Source organism: Brachyistius frenatus, unplaced genomic scaffold (genome assembly GCF_029030835.1).
Source record: "Brachyistius frenatus isolate BFR_SWC_R1_liver_20210118 unplaced genomic scaffold, ASM2903083v1 Contig_112, whole genome shotgun sequence".
Lineage (NCBI taxonomy): Eukaryota > Metazoa > Chordata > Actinopteri > Embiotocidae > Brachyistius > Brachyistius frenatus.
This window is the reverse complement of record NW_027210711.1, coordinates 390,679-407,499: the sequence shown is the minus strand read 5'-3', so window position 1 is coordinate 407,499 and position 16,821 is coordinate 390,679. Positions and strand designations below refer to the sequence as shown.

The 16,821-nt window shown below is 46.7% G+C and overlaps 2 protein-coding genes across 3 annotated transcripts in view; both read left to right on the top strand.

Annotated features, from left to right (window-relative positions):
* Nucleotides 1–11,399, top strand: part of mgat5 (alpha-1,6-mannosylglycoprotein 6-beta-N-acetylglucosaminyltransferase) — a 62,829-nt gene extending 51,430 nt beyond the window's left edge. For both annotated transcript variants that reach the window (XM_069712781.1, XM_069712780.1), the window contains exons 11-16: nt 3,463–3,612; nt 8,693–8,839; nt 8,957–9,073; nt 10,064–10,138; nt 10,462–10,619; nt 10,950–11,399. In XM_069712781.1, coding sequence (XP_069568882.1) covers nt 3,463–3,612; nt 8,693–8,839; nt 8,957–9,073; nt 10,064–10,138; nt 10,462–10,619; nt 10,950–11,148 — 846 coding nt within the window. In that variant the 3' untranslated portion in view covers nt 11,149–11,399. The remainder of the gene's footprint in view (nt 1–3,462; nt 3,613–8,692; nt 8,840–8,956; nt 9,074–10,063; nt 10,139–10,461; nt 10,620–10,949) is intronic.
* Nucleotides 1–16,821, top strand: part of enpp4 (ectonucleotide pyrophosphatase/phosphodiesterase 4) — a 113,029-nt gene that overhangs the window by 56,399 nt on the left and 39,809 nt on the right. The window lies entirely within an intron of this gene.

Below are 16,821 nucleotides of genomic sequence, written 5' to 3'. Positions count from 1 at the left end.
GGCTGCCGCAATCGATCTGCTTCCTGGTCTCGCGCCGCGTGTCGCATGCGCTCGTGTACGTACGCACACAGACGAATACACACACGGTGGAGGACACTGAAGACATCAGTCCCACCTGTTAGTGTCAGTCATAACTTCCGCCCCCCCCCCCCCCAACCCCACACTCCCGTGCTGACAGCTGAAACAGCATTATGAATACACGCTGAAATAATGTCATTACAAGAAAGCAAAGCAAAGGAAGTCCACAATGGATCTCAAAATGGCGATGCACTCTGCGACTCCGTTGACCCACTTCTTGTCTCGCTTTTACCAGCCATGTGATTTCTTTTTTCTTTTCTTTTTTACATCCTTCAACCCGTCCCTTGGTGTTTCCTTTTTAAAATTCCAGCTCGAGTGTGCGCGATAGAAAATCCAGCCATGCTCCAGAAAGCATCTAGCAAGTGACCGTAAAGCTTTGTGCGTTAACGACTGTCCTCCCTCCAAAGGGTCACGGCCATCCGCTGTATGTTGCTCCTTTGAAACAACGAGCGGCCGCAGTAAAAACACACACACACACACACACACACATCTGCTGCCTTTACGCACTTTATGATGTCTTCCTTCAGGCATGTGTTGGAGACAGTCACAGCTTTATTGTATCTCGCCACGTGAATCGTTCAGTAAGGGCTTGAATTGTAACAGACGTTAATTTATGCGTGACAGAGGGGCTCCTCTGAGAGCTACTTTTCAAAATAAAAGTGTCCGAGAGCTACAACATTTATTCACACAGGTACTTATGTATGTGTTATGATATTTACCTAATTTATGAGCACCTGTTTCTTTCCAGCTTAGTGTTGCGTTTCTGTCCTCGGTGTGGAGCAGACAGGAGGGGGAGGGAGCAAGGGAGCAAAGGTTGAGATTGTCCACCGGTTTGCTCCACCGAGGGTTAACGACGTCGTTCTGTCGGACAGATTGAAAAATGTGTTGATTTAAAAAAAAAAAAAAGCTGAGTCTACGTGTGGGAAATGCTGCATTCACACTATTGATGCACCAGACTCCATTGGAATTATTGCGTTTTTTTAGACGTGCAAACAAAATATCAAATTTAATATCGATTTCTTGACTGGTCTTGCAAAGTGTTGATGTCTTAGCTCGTCCTTTTTCACGATCTCATGCACAGTTGCTTATAGATTTTTTTTTTTTTAAAGTGCGTGTGTCTGTGTGTCTGCTTCCTCCCGGTAACCTTCATCTGTAAATCCCCCCTTTCAGACACACAGATGAATCCGAGCTCAGTTCTCCTGAGTGAAAAGATTACAGGATAGTGATTTCACCTTCTAATTAGGGCTTCATCTCTCTCACACATACACACACACACACACACGCACACACACACCAGGCTTCCTTTAGTTACAGCAGGCTAGCTGGAGGCAACTGATAGCCAGGCCTCCGGGGACTCTGACGAGCGGCTACCTGAAATTTAAGCCCCAAAAGGTAGAGACACACACACACACACACTTACACTGAGCGAGTAAATGTCCTGGAGGCAGAGCCGTTTCAAAGGCAGCCTCGTGTGCAGGAGTCGTGTGTAAATTTGAAACAGGTAGCTTTTAACCGTAATGAGGCCACGCTGCCCCGAGAGTGTTACAACTACTCTAATCAATAATATTCCAGCGTGTGTGTGTGTGTGTGTGTGTGTGTGTGTGTGTGTGTGTGTGTGTGTGTGTGTGTGCGTGCGTGCGTGTGCTGCTTGAGGCTTCCTGTCATCATGGAGATAATGGACAGCCTTCATCTATATCGCCTCCCTGAAGGTTCAAGCGTTAAGAGCTCTCGGCTGTAATGTACGTCATTGCTCCCGTACGGCAGCAGTCACGGGGGAATATCTTTTTATGCAGCGGTTCTGTCCTTGTTTTTGAAAATCAAACATCTTCTGTGACAACCACAGTGACTATAAAAGGCCCTTTTTTTTTTCTTTTTTTTTTTTATCATGGAAGTCGTGTTTCTATCCAAACTGATTAACACTTTTTTTTTTTTCAAGTAACACGGGGCTTCTGTGACAGCGATTGCCAAGAAACTAGAAGAAATAATGTGCCGAGTAAGCACTTCACAGGCAGGTCCAGGAAACTGTTGACCCACTCTTTTAACGTAATCAACATGTTTACCAGGCTGTAGTATAAAAATCACATCTTCCACTGGACTCGCACATATAAACGAGCTCCTTCTGTATTGTTTGAAATCCCCCTTCACTGCTCGCTGGTTTGTTATCGACTTCATGGGCGTCGAACACTTGAAGGGAATACAGAGAGGAATTAACCGAAGCTAGAAGGTGCCCTTGAAGATGAAAGCGCGCTCTTATAGCAGGCAGAGGATGAGTAATGTTAAAGACGGTTTTTTTTTACAGCATATAGGTACTTTAAACAGGTCTGAAGGTGGATGTTATTGAATCTGTTCCATTAGCTCACTATACAGTCCTTTATTGAATATTGGGATCAAAAATGATTGATTGTGTGGCAGATTTTCGCAGAAATTGTGATATATTTGCAGACTTTTAAGTGTGTTTTTTGTGTTAAAATTGTAGAAATTAGAAAAAAAAATTGCAAGAGGGAGATTTTTTCTTTTTTTCTACAGCTGAATTAACCTGCATGAAGAGCACAGCCAATTAAATCTGATGTTAAAGGGCAAAATGTAAAAAAAAAAAAAAAAAATCAAAGCAGGGGGAGGCGAGATATCCTCACATTTCAGTCCTAGTTGTTGTATTAAGCTCAAAACATGTTGGATCCTACATTTCCCATCATGCAAATTGTTATTTGATGGATCACGCCTGCCTGGAAAAAGCCACCATTTTTCAAAGTCCTGCCTCAGATTGTAACATCATAAAAAATTACAAGTCAAGATAAGCCTGGTGTCATCGCCATGAAATCATAAGCTCACCCACAGCCATAAAAAAAAACATCGTACAACCAAAGAGCACTGCGGTGTCAGTGGAGAGCCCCTTTAAATACGTAATTTAATTCTCCTCCGTTCACTTTTGACCTCCAAATCAGCCCGACAGCCTCCCCGCGGGATGAAAATAAGCGGGACATGACTTTCAACAGAAAAAGCAGCGGGCTTTCTTGGCACCCTTCAAACGCTTTGATGAAGGACATCACAGAGCAGTTAGACTTTCATAACAATAGCTATTGTGTGCAGCGATGCTCCTCATCCAGGGGCTATTTTTAGCTCCGCCCTTCGTCGTGGCCAGATGGTCAGTCAGGTAGCTCGAACAAAAGTTCACCGGGCCGCAGAGCAAAGTAATGATACTGATCCGCTCTCACTAAAAAAAATTTAATTCAAAGGTTTCATTCCAGGATTAGACCAGTTTAACCTAAAAAACCTTTTAAGGGAATTAATTCACGAAAGTAGGAGTTGTTTGTTTTTTTTCACATTAAAGGACTTCTCTGAATGTGAAAAACCTAACGTTTGCCTGTTTTTGTTTCTCTCTCCCAGGACAAGAAGAAGTACCTCGACATCATTCACAGCTACATGGAGGTCCACGGCACCGTGCACGGCACCAGCACCGTGCACCTCCCGAGCTACGTGAAGAACCACGGCATCCTGAGCGGCCGAGACCTGCAGTTCCTCCTGCGAGAGACTAAGGTGAGAAAAAGGAGCCGCGAGGGACATAGAAAGTGCAACGCTTCTTATTAGAGAGCCGTAACAGCCGCGGATTCACTCCCACGCTTAGATCCACCAAGAAATGGAGCCGCGGCCTTTTTGTAAAGCACCGCAAGAAGTCCAAAGACAAGTCAGAGAGTGAATATTTGATTTGCGAGAGAGGTTAGTGGATGTTTAGGTGGATAAAAGAGCGTCTTTATGCGAACAGAGGCCCCTCTTCTGAGAGCGGCCGTCCACGGGCGCCCTTCTCCATTCACGTCATCACTTGTCCCCTCCTCTCGCTTCTCAAACCCACTCTGGCTCACAAAGACGAGGACAGAGACCGCAGCGACCGGGTCATCGTACTGCGTGGAGCGAAGCTGACGTATGAGCAGCCTTAAACGCATGTTTATGAACGTATGCCGAGCCGCTGGACACAAACAGCTTTGTTTTGGAGCTGAATGTCGCCACGCCGAGCAGAAGATAGAAGATTCAGTGAGAAATAATGTCTGAAATCGATTCCTTTTATCATTAAACTGATTACTCTGGAGATGCACGGGTGACAGTTCAAGCCTGACCGCCCCTTCGTTTCTGTTGCTGCGCCTGTCAAGCTTTCAGCTCTCACTCGGCACATTTACACCTCGAAATCAATTTATTTCTTGAAACAGTTCGATCCCTAATCTCGAATCAGAAGCAGGCGTCTCGTTTGTAGCTCCGGCAGCAACTGCACGTACACGGCGCTACGTCATTTCACAGCTCCTGTCGGCGGTGTGTGAATGCAAACAGCAAAAAGAAATACAACACAGTGGAGAAGATGGATTAATCCGCAGCTTTTCAAGCCTGCCAGGACTAGTTATGGTTGCTGAGACTAAAAACTGAATCATCAGTCATTGTTCTGCAGCTGCCTTTGAACCGCAAAGAGGATTAAAATGAGACGGCCCTCCAAAACCGGACAGCAACGCCCCTCAGCTGAAGCTGAAAGCTGAAAGCTGTCATTAATTGTGGTTCTGAAAGCACGAGTCTTGTCGTTTGGCTTCAGTCTCCGTCCTGTTCAGGAGAGCTTCGATTTCTTCGGCCGATACTCTCCCGTCAGACGGAGAAAGAGACGGAGACAGAGAGACGTCAAGCGAGCCGGGGCAGGGAGAGACGCACTTCCTGAATCAGACAGGAAAAGGAAAAAAAAAAAAAAGAAGATGGATTGAGATTTTAAATCCCTTTTGTGCTGAGCAGAATCTGAGCGTTGCATTAGCCATAAAAAAAAAAAAAAAAAAAAAAACGTTCTAGTTTTAAAACCGAGCATCCAGCGACGTTCGAGGCAATGACACAGAAAAGCAAAGTTACATCCCGCAGATCATTTAAAGACAAAAAAACAAAAACAAAAACACAAGAGCTGTGAAACAATGGTGAATTATGATGAGCTGGATTCAGCGTGGCAGCTTAACGCAGCAGAATTGGGACGCAGCGTTGCATAAACCTCGGTATCTTCTCATTACGTGCAGTTCTGCCCGGAAACCCATCAGGGAACGGCCAATTAAATCCCACAAAACCCACAAACATTTCTGCCGCATCGTTGTTTAAGAGTTTAACAAGGAAAAACAAGAGGTGTTGTCGGCACTCCCGCGCCGCCTAAACAACACATTTACTGTTACCTTGCGATCGCACGCCGCCTCAGCTAATTGGCCTCGTGGGGTTTTAACTATCGACAGAGTGCACTTTAAAAAAACACACACACACACACCTTTTGTGTGTGTGTCGCCGCCTGGCGCTTGAATTTCCAATTTATTTTTTTTTGCTCTCAAACCAAATTTCCCTGAAATAAACTGACGTGTCGGGGGGAACGGTGTCGATGATCAAAGCGGCGAAGTGGAGCAGAGAGTCACTGCGTCACGTCGAAGGCTGACAGTCAAAGCTTCTTTCTTTTTTTCTTTTTTTTTTATTCGTGCCCGTCGAACTCCACCTGTTTAATTGCCTCCCGCTGTCGACTCCTGCCTCGTCTTTCCGCCGGTGTTTCTCATCCTCCGCCCGCCCGCTGCATTGTATGCGAACCAGAGATGGGTGGAAGCCGAGGGACAAGTTGTGCTTTCAAGTTTTGTTATTCCCCGTTTGTCTTGTTGTCGTCGTATTCAGAGGAACAAACACCCAATGAACGAGCGTGACACGCGTCTGGTGTCGCAGCTCAGACGCCGAGCTCGCTCTGTTATCTGATGACAGCTGAAGCTCCAGTCACTTCACAGACTCACATTTACACCAGTCAAAGGTTCACATGGCAGATCTTCTCCTCTTTTGCTTGTAGCCTTCCTTTACAGACGAATGAATATATCAAGGATCCCTTATTTTCTTTTTTCTTTTTTTCTTTCTGCTGTACCCGATGACCACCTGCTTTTTATAGAATGTGTCTCAGGATGACAGCTGACTAAATCATAAATGTGAATGCTCGTGACCGAAACGCAGATCTGTCGTCTGTCTGATCGGATGTCAGGGAAGAAACATCGGCAGTGCGATACGAAACCACACTGAGCTGATAATAATGAACGAGGAAGAATGACATAATAATACATTGTTTCAGACTCCTGCAAACACAACACAAGCACAGAGGACATGAACTCAGACAGTTCTTGGTGTTGGATGGTGTTATGGTGACTTATTCAGGGCTCGTATAGAAGCACTGAAACTGTAGCGCAGTCTGGATGTGAAGGATCAGAGTCTGAGAACCTACTTCATCCTTCTTTTAACTAGATCTGAAACATTTGTATATATTTGTGAAAGGAGTGGTTTTCTACTCTCACTCTCACTCTCACACTCTCTCTCACACACACACACACACACGCACAAGTGAAACAGCTTCTCTGATTTGCATGTCTGCCCTGATGTCTCCTAAAAGTGTTTGCACATTTTTTTATATTCAAATGTGCTCAAATTTACAGTCAGCGATGTTTCCTCACTAATTTTAACATTTCACAGACTTAAAATCTTGCAGATTAATTGACATGAAATCCATCTTGAATACAACGGTTAATTGTGTATGTTGTATCGTTGTTATTGTTGTGGCCAGTGTGACTGCACCTGCGTCTGGTTACAGGTCTGCGGCGAGGCAGGCGTTCCAGATCGATACCTTTTGATATGGACGGCTGCCTGATATAAGCACAGCGCGCTTGATGTGTTCCACTCAGCCTCCTGCATGAACGTGAATATACAGAAGCGGTTTTCATGTGAACTAACGAGGAGGTCGTGGGTCAGAGGCCCGCTCGCATGGATCTGTCTTCCTTGAAATCCGTCGCAGTCACATTAGAGATGCAGCCGATACGCATCAGCCCATCAGTCTGGATGGATTCACTCTGCACACCCTCCTCCTCCTCCTCTTCTTCCTCCCTCTCCTCTTCCTCCTCCTCCTCGCTCCCTATAAATAGTGGTTGACTGTTTCCCAGCTTTGTATAAAAAGAGACACACACACACACACACACACGAAGGAATACGTGTGCTTTGCTGCCACCTGTTGGCAGAAATCTGTCGGCTGTAGATGCGCGTTCACGCACGAGATGAAATTCACAACACAGCTCCGATTATTCATACGGTCGTGGTTACAGCGCTGCATTTGTGTGTCAAAGACAGTGTGTGTGTGTGTGTGTGTGTGTGTGTGTGTAGGGGTAGATACACTGTTTGTGTTGTATATATACCCCTACACACACACAGACCGAGCACTGTCGCCGTACACTAAATGAGTGGCTCCCCTCGTCTCCACTCCTCCTTCACTTTCTCAATAACGGCCTCGCGATCATGTGGACAAGCTGCTTCTGGTTGCGGCATGCAGCAGCCGCCAAGCAAATATTTGCTGTTGCCACCAGAAGGAGAGAAGTTATGATTAAAGGCCCCCTCCCCCCTCCCCCCACGACACACACTATCCTCCCCCCAGGTCTCTGTACGGACAGTGTTTACTTAAATATAGGTGTGGGACGTATGCTGCTGCGTCTACGTACACACAGCAGATGCGATATGCTGCTATAACTCAATTCAATTCAAAACTTCTGTAACTGTAGAAGTTGCAGGTTTGTGACTGCTCGCCTTCACGCCCCTTTTTCAGCATCTTTAACGAAAAAGTTGCAGGAATTGCATCATTTTCCTGCACAATCTGTTTTGTTTTCGCGAGAAAAACGTCATCATTTTTCTTTTTCTGTCTTCTAAAAATGATTCAAGGTAAGAAACATCTCTTGTATTTTGAACAAAATAAAAAAAGGAGTAGAGATAAGCAGTGAAATGACAAAGCAGCACATTTCGGAGAATCGTTAGAAACTGTGGATATCAGATGCTGGTTATTCAAAGATTTAGTGCGTGTTGTAAAATCTTGGTTTAAATCAGTCAGTTCAGGGTTATAAAATTCCCCTAATAGCTTCTTTCCTCTCGCTGCTGAGCTTCAACCTGTTTCCATCTGCAAAACATCTAAACCCTCCCTCTTTGCCAGACCGGCCTGTGGGAGGAATAAACACGAGAGCGATGTCTTCATTTCCCTGCGCTTGTTTTTCCTCCCCTTGTTTCGTGGAGAAAATGTGCTGCCTCGGCCGCATTTTGTGCTGATAACAGGGGAGATTTGTTTTCGACGAGGGGCTAACTGCTGCTATCAGCAAACAGGACGCTCCTCGACACCGCCGGTGAACTTCGCTGTCCCCTCGGCCCGCGACTTTGTTCTTTCTGGTAGCGCGCCACCTCCTTCCTGCCTTCAGTGCTCGACAAGTGTTGGCAGGTTGGCGGGGGGGGGGGGTGTGTGTGTGTGTGTGTGAACATAAACGAAGCTGGTGTTGAGTTCTCTTACGTTAGCAACGCTGTCGGACCAAATTTACCCTTGGCGGCTTCAAACCATCGAGAGATGCAGCTCTTGATTTCAAATCAGCTTTACTTCACTTGTGTTTTGCTTCTGGACTTTATTTCGAGCTTCTTAAACAACGACATCGCAAGCGGACAACGAGGAAGTCACGTCAGTCTGTGGCCAAAGAGTTCAGGAGAGCGAGACGCTGCACACGCGTCATTTAAACCCAGCCTTCGGAGACTAATCGACCCGTTTGCTCTCCCCCTTTTCTCTCCTCTCCTGCAGTTGTTCGTGGGTCTCTCCTTCCCCTACGAAGGCCCCGCCCCGTTGGAGGCCATCGCCAACGGCTGCGCCTTCCTCAACCCCAAGTTCACCCCTCCGAAGAGCAGCAAGAACACCGACTTCTTCAAGGGCAAGCCCACCCTGAGAGAGGTGAGCGGAGGAAGATGAGGAGGGGACATCTGCGAACCCCCGCCGGCTCCAGAAATGTGGGTTTGTTTCGCTCACCTCTGCCTCACCTCCCGTTGTTTTGTGTTTTTCCGTCTCCAGCTGACCTCTCAGCATCCGTACGCCGAGGTGTACGTCGGTCAGCCGCACGTCTGGACGGTGGACATCGAAGACTCCGCCGAGGTGGAGCGGGCCATCCGCTCCATCCTCAGCCAGAAGGTAACCACGGAGACGACACACCCGATGACCGATGTAAATAATAACCTTAAAAAGACATGGCAACATTTAGTGGAGGAGATTAAATTCTCATTATTAATTGAACAGCTCCATTTTCTTCGCTCGGTTATTCAGACAGACTTGAAAACTTATCAAACACACTCTAATTTCAAACTCTTTTTACTGCAAAAAAAAAAAAAAAAGGTTGTTTAAAGAATTGAAGTCGGTGTCTGTGAAATCGGTGCGGACAGATACAAACGCAGCATTGACCGCGGATCTAGATCCCTTTTCCAGACGGGGAAAGTCAGGAAATTTGATCATCTATTAGATCGAGTCCTAGAAAATAACGCTTCGCCTCCAACATAATGACTTCAAAGACAGAAAGGCTGAGAGCGAGAAAAGCAGCGGCAGATCCTCCCGACGTTGGACCTTTACCTTCGAAAATAAAATACAATTTTTAAAAAAAAAAGCTTATAAATGAGTAATTGAACATCAAAACTGGATCCTAATTAACAAAAGTGCATTGAGGAAAGTCTTGAGGATGAATGAAAGCGCGGGGAGACGAGGGAGCGATCCGATTGCGCCTCCTCGTCCGGGCCCATGCATATTTAAAGGCCGGGCTCGGGACCTCGTGTATTGTTGTGCTCCGCCGAGCGGGTCGGAACAATGGCTTTGTTCAGCGTACAAGCCGGCCGAGCCTCGTATGCTTTGTGATCCGTAGCGAGCTGCGGGCCGACCGGGCTCCGGCTTGGCTCGCGCTCCCTCCCTCTCCTCTTCCTCCTCGTCCTCATCTTCCTCCCGGCACACACAAAGACTCAGAGAAAGCAGAGAGCGACAACAAAGGCCTCAGTTGTTGGTCGTCCCTGTTTGAAGTTTCCTGGAGTCTGCGGAGGCCGACAGACGGGGCTAACGTTTCACCACACACACACACACACACACACACACACACACACACTGAGAGTAAAGTGGGTTGTTGTGTGTCTTTGTGGTCAGATTGAGCCCTACCTGCCCTACGAGTTCACCTGCGAGGGGATGCTGCAGAGAGTCAACGCCTTCATCCAGAACCAGGTGAGCGCTTCATCGTCATAAAGTGTTCAATTCTGCTGAGTCGTGATTGTAGTATAATGAAATGTATCATGTGATTGAAAAGCCATGTTTTATTACACGCAATATATTCGATGTGTTCGTACTGAAAGGAGAAGCTTCTGGCTGTAACCCTTCTTCAATAGTAACCTCGTCATTCATTAACTTGTTACCTTGTCAGTGCACTTTGGACCTACAATGTCAGAGCCCTTCATTTACGAGCTGCAGTAACGTCTTTGAACAGTTTTATTTGCAGTCTGATAAGACTTCTGCAGTGTGACGTTTCTGTGTTTCTTGTCTGCTGTCAGGACTTCTGTCACGGTCAGGTGATGTGGCCGCCGCTCAGCGCCCTGCAGGTCAAGCTGGCCGAGCCCGGCCGCTCCTGCAAGCAGGTGTGTCAGGAGGAGCAACTCCTCTGCGAGCCCTCCTTCTTCCAGCACCTCAACAAGGACAAAGACCTGGCCAGGTGGGACGCAGACACGCACATACATGAACACACACGAACACGTAGTTGTAATGTGTAAAGTGGCCATCAGGTGGCAGCAGAGCGCAGGTTTGAGTTCATGTGTGCAGTTTGTCATTCAGAGAGGTGAATTCAGATGAACTGCAGTATCCAGTTATGACCACTGGAGGGCTCTGTTTGTTTACTGGAGTAGAAGTCATCACAGTTGACTGAGTGTGTTCAGACTCCCCTTCTCTGCCTGCTCTCAACTCGAACTCACATTTATAGGGACAACAAAGTGTACAGAATAAAACCTGAAGCCGATCTGTGTGTGTGTGTGTGTGTGTGTGTCAGGTTCGGCGTGGACTGCCAGACGGTGGAGTCGAGCGCCGACACGGTGGTCCCGGCCTACAGCGAGACCCGCCACCACTGCATCTTCCAGTCGGACCTGCTGCTGTTCAGCTGCGCGGGCGCACACCAGTCGCTGCAACGCATCTGCCCCTGCCGCGACTACAAGAAGGGCCAGGTGGCGCTGTGCAAAGACTGCCTATAGCACTGCCGCGCGGGCTGACGGAGGGAAGGGGGGGGGGCAGGCTTTAACGGGAGGGGGATGGCGGGGGTGGGGGGGTTCGGCGTTGCCGGATCTGGAGCAGCTCGAGTGTGTGCGCGACTGTGTTTGAGAAGCACAGACACACACTCCAGGGGCTCGGCGGTCAAATCAAACACACACACACCGGACTCTTGAGGACAGGACGGGACTTCGTTTGTTCTTCATATTTATTGTCCCCCCATTCCCCCCCTGCCTCCCCCTCCCCGCCCCCCTGTAGCTGCTGGAGGTGCAGCCGACCTGAGCGTCCGTCAAACCTTCAGATTCACCGGCGGCGGCGCTGCAGGCTGAAATTACTTGAATCAACAAAGGGAGTCACATTAGACTTTAAAAATCCCCGGCAGATGAGCTGTGTGCTGCCGTCTGGGTGGACCGCACATATCAGTGACTTGCCTGCCTGTTTGTCTCCAGGTGGTCCGAGACACCCCGGAAACCATGGAAACAGCCTCCTCCCTCCCTCCAATCCGACCCCTCCATCCATCTCCTCTTCCCCCCCATCAGAAACTCTTATTCTTTAGGTAGGTTTGCACTGGACTAACACGCCCGAAGGCCCACATCTCCATCACACACACACACACACACACACACACACACATGTATAATACGGTATATATAAACACACAGCGGGGGCGAACATACGGCGGCTAAAGACGAAGCCAGTTTTACACTGTAACCAACTCGTTCCTCTCTTCCGGACCGAAGAGATGCGAGCGGACATGTTAACGTAGAAATCTAGATTTTTATTCTGGGACTCTTATCATTTCCTCTCTCACACACACACACACACACACACACACACACACACACACACACACACACACACACACCCCAGACTTAACGAGCGGTCTTCATTCCCCAACCTGAAAAGACGTGAAAAATGTCTTGGATTTCATACGTTTTAAGTTGCACACTTGTTTAAAGCGAGACTTTTCATTTGTATAGCGGATCGACTGTGTGTGTGTGTGTGTTTCTGCAGAAAAGAAGAAGAAGAAGAAAAAAAAAAAAAAAAAAAGGCCAGTATCGAAGTGTGCAAATGTTTTTGCGCGACTGTTTTCGGCACCACGCGGTACTTGTACGCACCGAGAGGATGAGGATCGGGGACGGGGGGGGGGGAGGGAGGGAGGAGAGGGAGGGAGGGGATCCGCCGTGTCGTTAGGACGTCGTGACGTTGTGTCGTAGATGATAGGCCGTCGTCAGTAGCCGTGGCAACACCTCGACGCATCGCAGCCCGGGCGAGGAAGCCTCATCACCGTCGGCGCGTTTTTTTTTTCCGAAGGCGCAAAAAAAAAAAAGAAGAAAAAAACCTCCCCGAGATGTTTTCGTCCGTTTTGTCTTCACGCTCGCGCAGTGAACCGTCGAGTAAAACGACGTCAGACTCCGCGCTCGCCTCCCATCCAGCTGCCGACAGCCGTTCAGTCCTTTCCGGCGAACTGTACGCGACGACGACGACGACGACTGCAGCACAAAAACCTCGCGTCTCCTCGTTTTCTTCGGATAATCGTTAGGATCTTAATTTGCCTCCAGATTTGCGAAAAGAAACAAATAATAATGAAAGAAATTTGTAGTTCTTGTGGTGAATGGAGAAAAAAAAATGCACTAAGTTAATCTATTTGCAGAGGTTTAACAAGATATTAGTAACACTGTATATTGTTCATATGGGTTTTAAAGTTTTCTTTTTGTATTTATTTTGTATACAGATCTTTATCGCTGTGTTTTGCTGGAAATCTTTGATTTTTTATTCTTTTTTTTATTTATAAGAGGGGTCTCTTCTTTCTTTTTTCTTTCTTTTTTTTTAATAGGTTTTTTTTTATTTATGAAGGGTAATTTAAGACAAAAAAAAAGAAAAAGATATCTTGTGTATGACCGAGACGAGGACGCTTCCTCCGCTGCTGCTCGGCTTTAAGAAGTGACGTGCGAGACGATGAAAAAAATTGGGGGTCTTAAAAAAAAATTGGAAATAATGTTTCCTGAAAAAGGTGAAATCATACTTGAGGTTTTGATTTAAACTGAAATATCATTTAGATTATAATCATTTAGACCCCCTTTTTTTTTTTTCCCCCTCCTTCCCGTCGTCACCGTCTCTTTTTAAAACGGGACAGCAGTGGACGGACGTCCCTCGTCCTATCATGAAAGGAGCCTCATACACTCTGTGCTTTGATTTCCAATCTCAGTTTCTGTCTGTTTTGCACACGTGTAAATTCAGACTGGATTGGGCTGCAGTGTGCCACCTCTACTTCCTCACTGTGTCAGCTCAGACTGTTTTTATGTTCATGTCAACGATCTGCCGCCAAGTTAGCGTTTTAAAGAACATGATGTGCCTTTTTTTTTTTGTGTGTGTGTGTGTGTGTGTGTGTGTGTGGTTTTTGCGTTGGGTCCTGCTTCTGTTTGTACTCGTTCGGCCCGACGTCGAGGAGCTCCAACGCTTCAGGCCCGCGTTTATGTTTTTTGACGTTTGCTCGGTTGAATTGAAATCAGTTTAAATCAGTCCAAACCGTCGGGATTCCTCCGTTCGGTTCTTCTGATTTGGTCAAATTGACCGATTGGCTCTTTATTTAACGGTATTGGTTCGTCCCATTTGCCACCGCCAGCTTAGAAGTGGATTTACCTGTTTGATAGTAACTAGATCACCTGATTCCAGTCCAGTTTTGAGTTATCAGTAATAATAGTAATCAGATTATCGCAGCACACGCAGAATAAATGTTTTCTTTATGATTTGTATTGCCTTAAACTGACGACTCGCAGCAGTCTGGTTTGTTTTCTTTTATAAAAGTTACCTTTTGCAGCGGAGGACAAAAACACGAGTGGCTTCAGACTCCCGTTAAAAAAAACAACAACAACAACAACAACAGCGGTGTTTCCCTCCGGTGTGAAACATAAAGCTGGCGGTTTACTGTGTTTCTCAGGTTCCAGAAAAATCCCACGAAAGGACCAAAACCAACGAGTTCTCGAAAATACATCACTGACTGGTTCCTGATCTAAAATGTGTTTTTGTTTTTGTATTTAAACAGTCAATCCATTGGTGGTTTTGGTCGTCTTCTTTTTACGAAAGATATGGAACACCATTACTAGCTTCTACATATCTTGAGTCCGGAAAAGATGAGGTTCGCTTAATAATAAGAGACGTAAAAAAAAAAAGACATATTTTGAAGCCTTCCCCGTCCTGAGTGAGCAGCTGTCGAGCAGAGCGGTCGGCCGAAACCCGTTCCTTTGCAGCTTGAAGCCTTATTTCCTTTCCGTTTCGTCCGGCTTGTCTCGGAGCACGCTGTCCATCCGATCATCAGCTCAGCACCGCGCCATCAGCACAACGAACTAACCATATCTCGTCTCTCGTCGACCTCGGCGTCGAACGTCGGTCAGCGTGCGGAACGGCAGCGCGGCGGCGACTGCGGTCCGAGCGGCGGGAGGGGGATCACGCAGCGGCAGCAGGATGGGTTGTTTTTTTGTTTTTGTTTTGTTTGTTTGTTTTCACAGTCCTTAATGAGTAAGAGGGATACAACTTTATTTTTAAATAAACCTTTTTTCTGTGACAAACGGCTCCGACCCAGTTTTTTTTTTTTTTTTACACATTTGTTTTTACATCACGGCAATACAGACGGGAGTATTTACAGCAACGTACAATCAACACCTCCAACCCCAGTGTGTGTGTGTGTGTGTGTGTGTGTGTGTGTGTGTGTGTGTGTGTGTGTGTGTGTGTGTGTGTGTTCCAAAACGTCACTCAAAACTCATCTGACATGGAGTTAAATGTTTGTCTCTTTTGAACACAGGAAGTGATTTATTACAAGCACTTTTATTTTGAAGGGGGATTTTTTTTTTTTTTTTTTTTTAAACATAATATAAGTGCTTCCAAAAAGTATTTTCCCGTGCTCAACTTGTGCCGTCGCCTGCGCAGATTTTAGACACACAAGTAACTCCGTACACCGAGGACTCTCCCGATGTAACGTCATCTTTTTGTATTTAAATAAAGTCCTTAAATGTGCTCAAACCAAATAACACCGTCACATGTTTGTGTGTCACAGAACAGCGTTTACATTCAGGTCCGGTCGCTGCAGCAAGAACAGACTTGAGGAAAATGCATGAATCCACCAGTAACCAATGACAACCAAAGTCCACCTCAGACTTACATTCACCGAACACTGACCAGCAAGAATTAAGGCTTTTTGTAGTTGGAAATGAGCGCACGTGGGACGGAGACAACATAATAAACATGAACCAGCTGCGTTATCACATCAGAACTTCACATGGCAACGACTCTTAATTATTGACTCCTAATGTTCAAAAGTATCTGTGTAGTGTGTTTGTGATGCTGCTTGTTCACTGATGATCAACATGTACTGCTGACTTTTTCAGATTCAAAGAAAGACGAGACGCATGCATGTGAACTACAGAGGTTGGAGTACACCATACACCACACACACACACACACACACTTAAGTCTCAGTAATCACGAGGTACACCTGCTGCAGCCTGACGCAACAGTCCTGCAGTGAATCCTCCAATCATGAAGGTTATAAAAGGGCTGTTTTAATTTGGATGATTTCAATGATTTATTGAAAGGCTGCATTAGTTTCGGCCAGGCGTACCTAATAAACGGACATTTCACTGTTCCAATTTATTCATGGCAAAGAAAGGGTTGAATGTCCGCACGCCGGGAGCACCGAGGTCGTCGTCGGGCATCGAGACGGGAGGCGAACACTCGTTCACGCGTTTAAAGGAAGTATAATCTGGAGGGGGGGGGGAAAAACAACTGAAAATAGTCCCGTTTTCCTCCGCAGTCAATCAAACAAACCAAACAATCAAATCCCCTTTCGAGATGAGATTTCTGGGCGTCGAACCTCAGCTGAAGGCTCCTGGCTCAGGTGAAGCCGATCAGCTCATTTACTGATGTGATGACAGCCTCAGGGGTTTCCGATTTGGCTTCTGATTGGTTGTCGGTTGCCGCCTCCGGCGTGCAGGAATTCAGCTCTCCGATTTGATTTCATGTAACGGAAAATCTTTGGCGACGTACCCGATGCCCATTTCAATACGGTCACGTATGTGTTGCAGGAGCCTCTGTCGGTCAGTAGATGGTGCAAGTTCTGGATGTACCGATGGTTTTCTTTATTTCGGGGTAAAGGGGGCATAAAGTGACATAAAGTGAGGCCATTTTCCTCCTCTTAGGTTTCTAGTGAGGAAGAGTAGGAGTCTGGACACTCTTCCTCTCGGCGTGCGCCAAACGGGACACGTCCTCCGTGTAGTCAAAAAGAGGTGGAAACACCATTAATACTCTGCGGCTACATCCATCGGGTTTGACAACAATTCAGGCCTCTAGGAATCATGGGAAAAATGAACCGCGGTGTGTGTGTGTGTGTGTGTGTGTGTGTGTGTGTGTGAGTGACAGGACGACGAGGTGACGTCCGTCAACTCGCTGCACACACATCGGTTGCTTTTTTTTTTTTTTTTTTTTTTTAATGGACTCTGCGGGGGGGGGGGGGGGGCCGCGCGTCTCCGGCGCGCCAACTTACACACTTCCCCCTCTCTTGTTTAAACGTGAAGGCCACACTCACTCGGTAAAAGACAGAAGAAGATATTATATGTACACCAAACCTGTAAAACACCGTCATCGTCCGCCCAGCTCCTCCA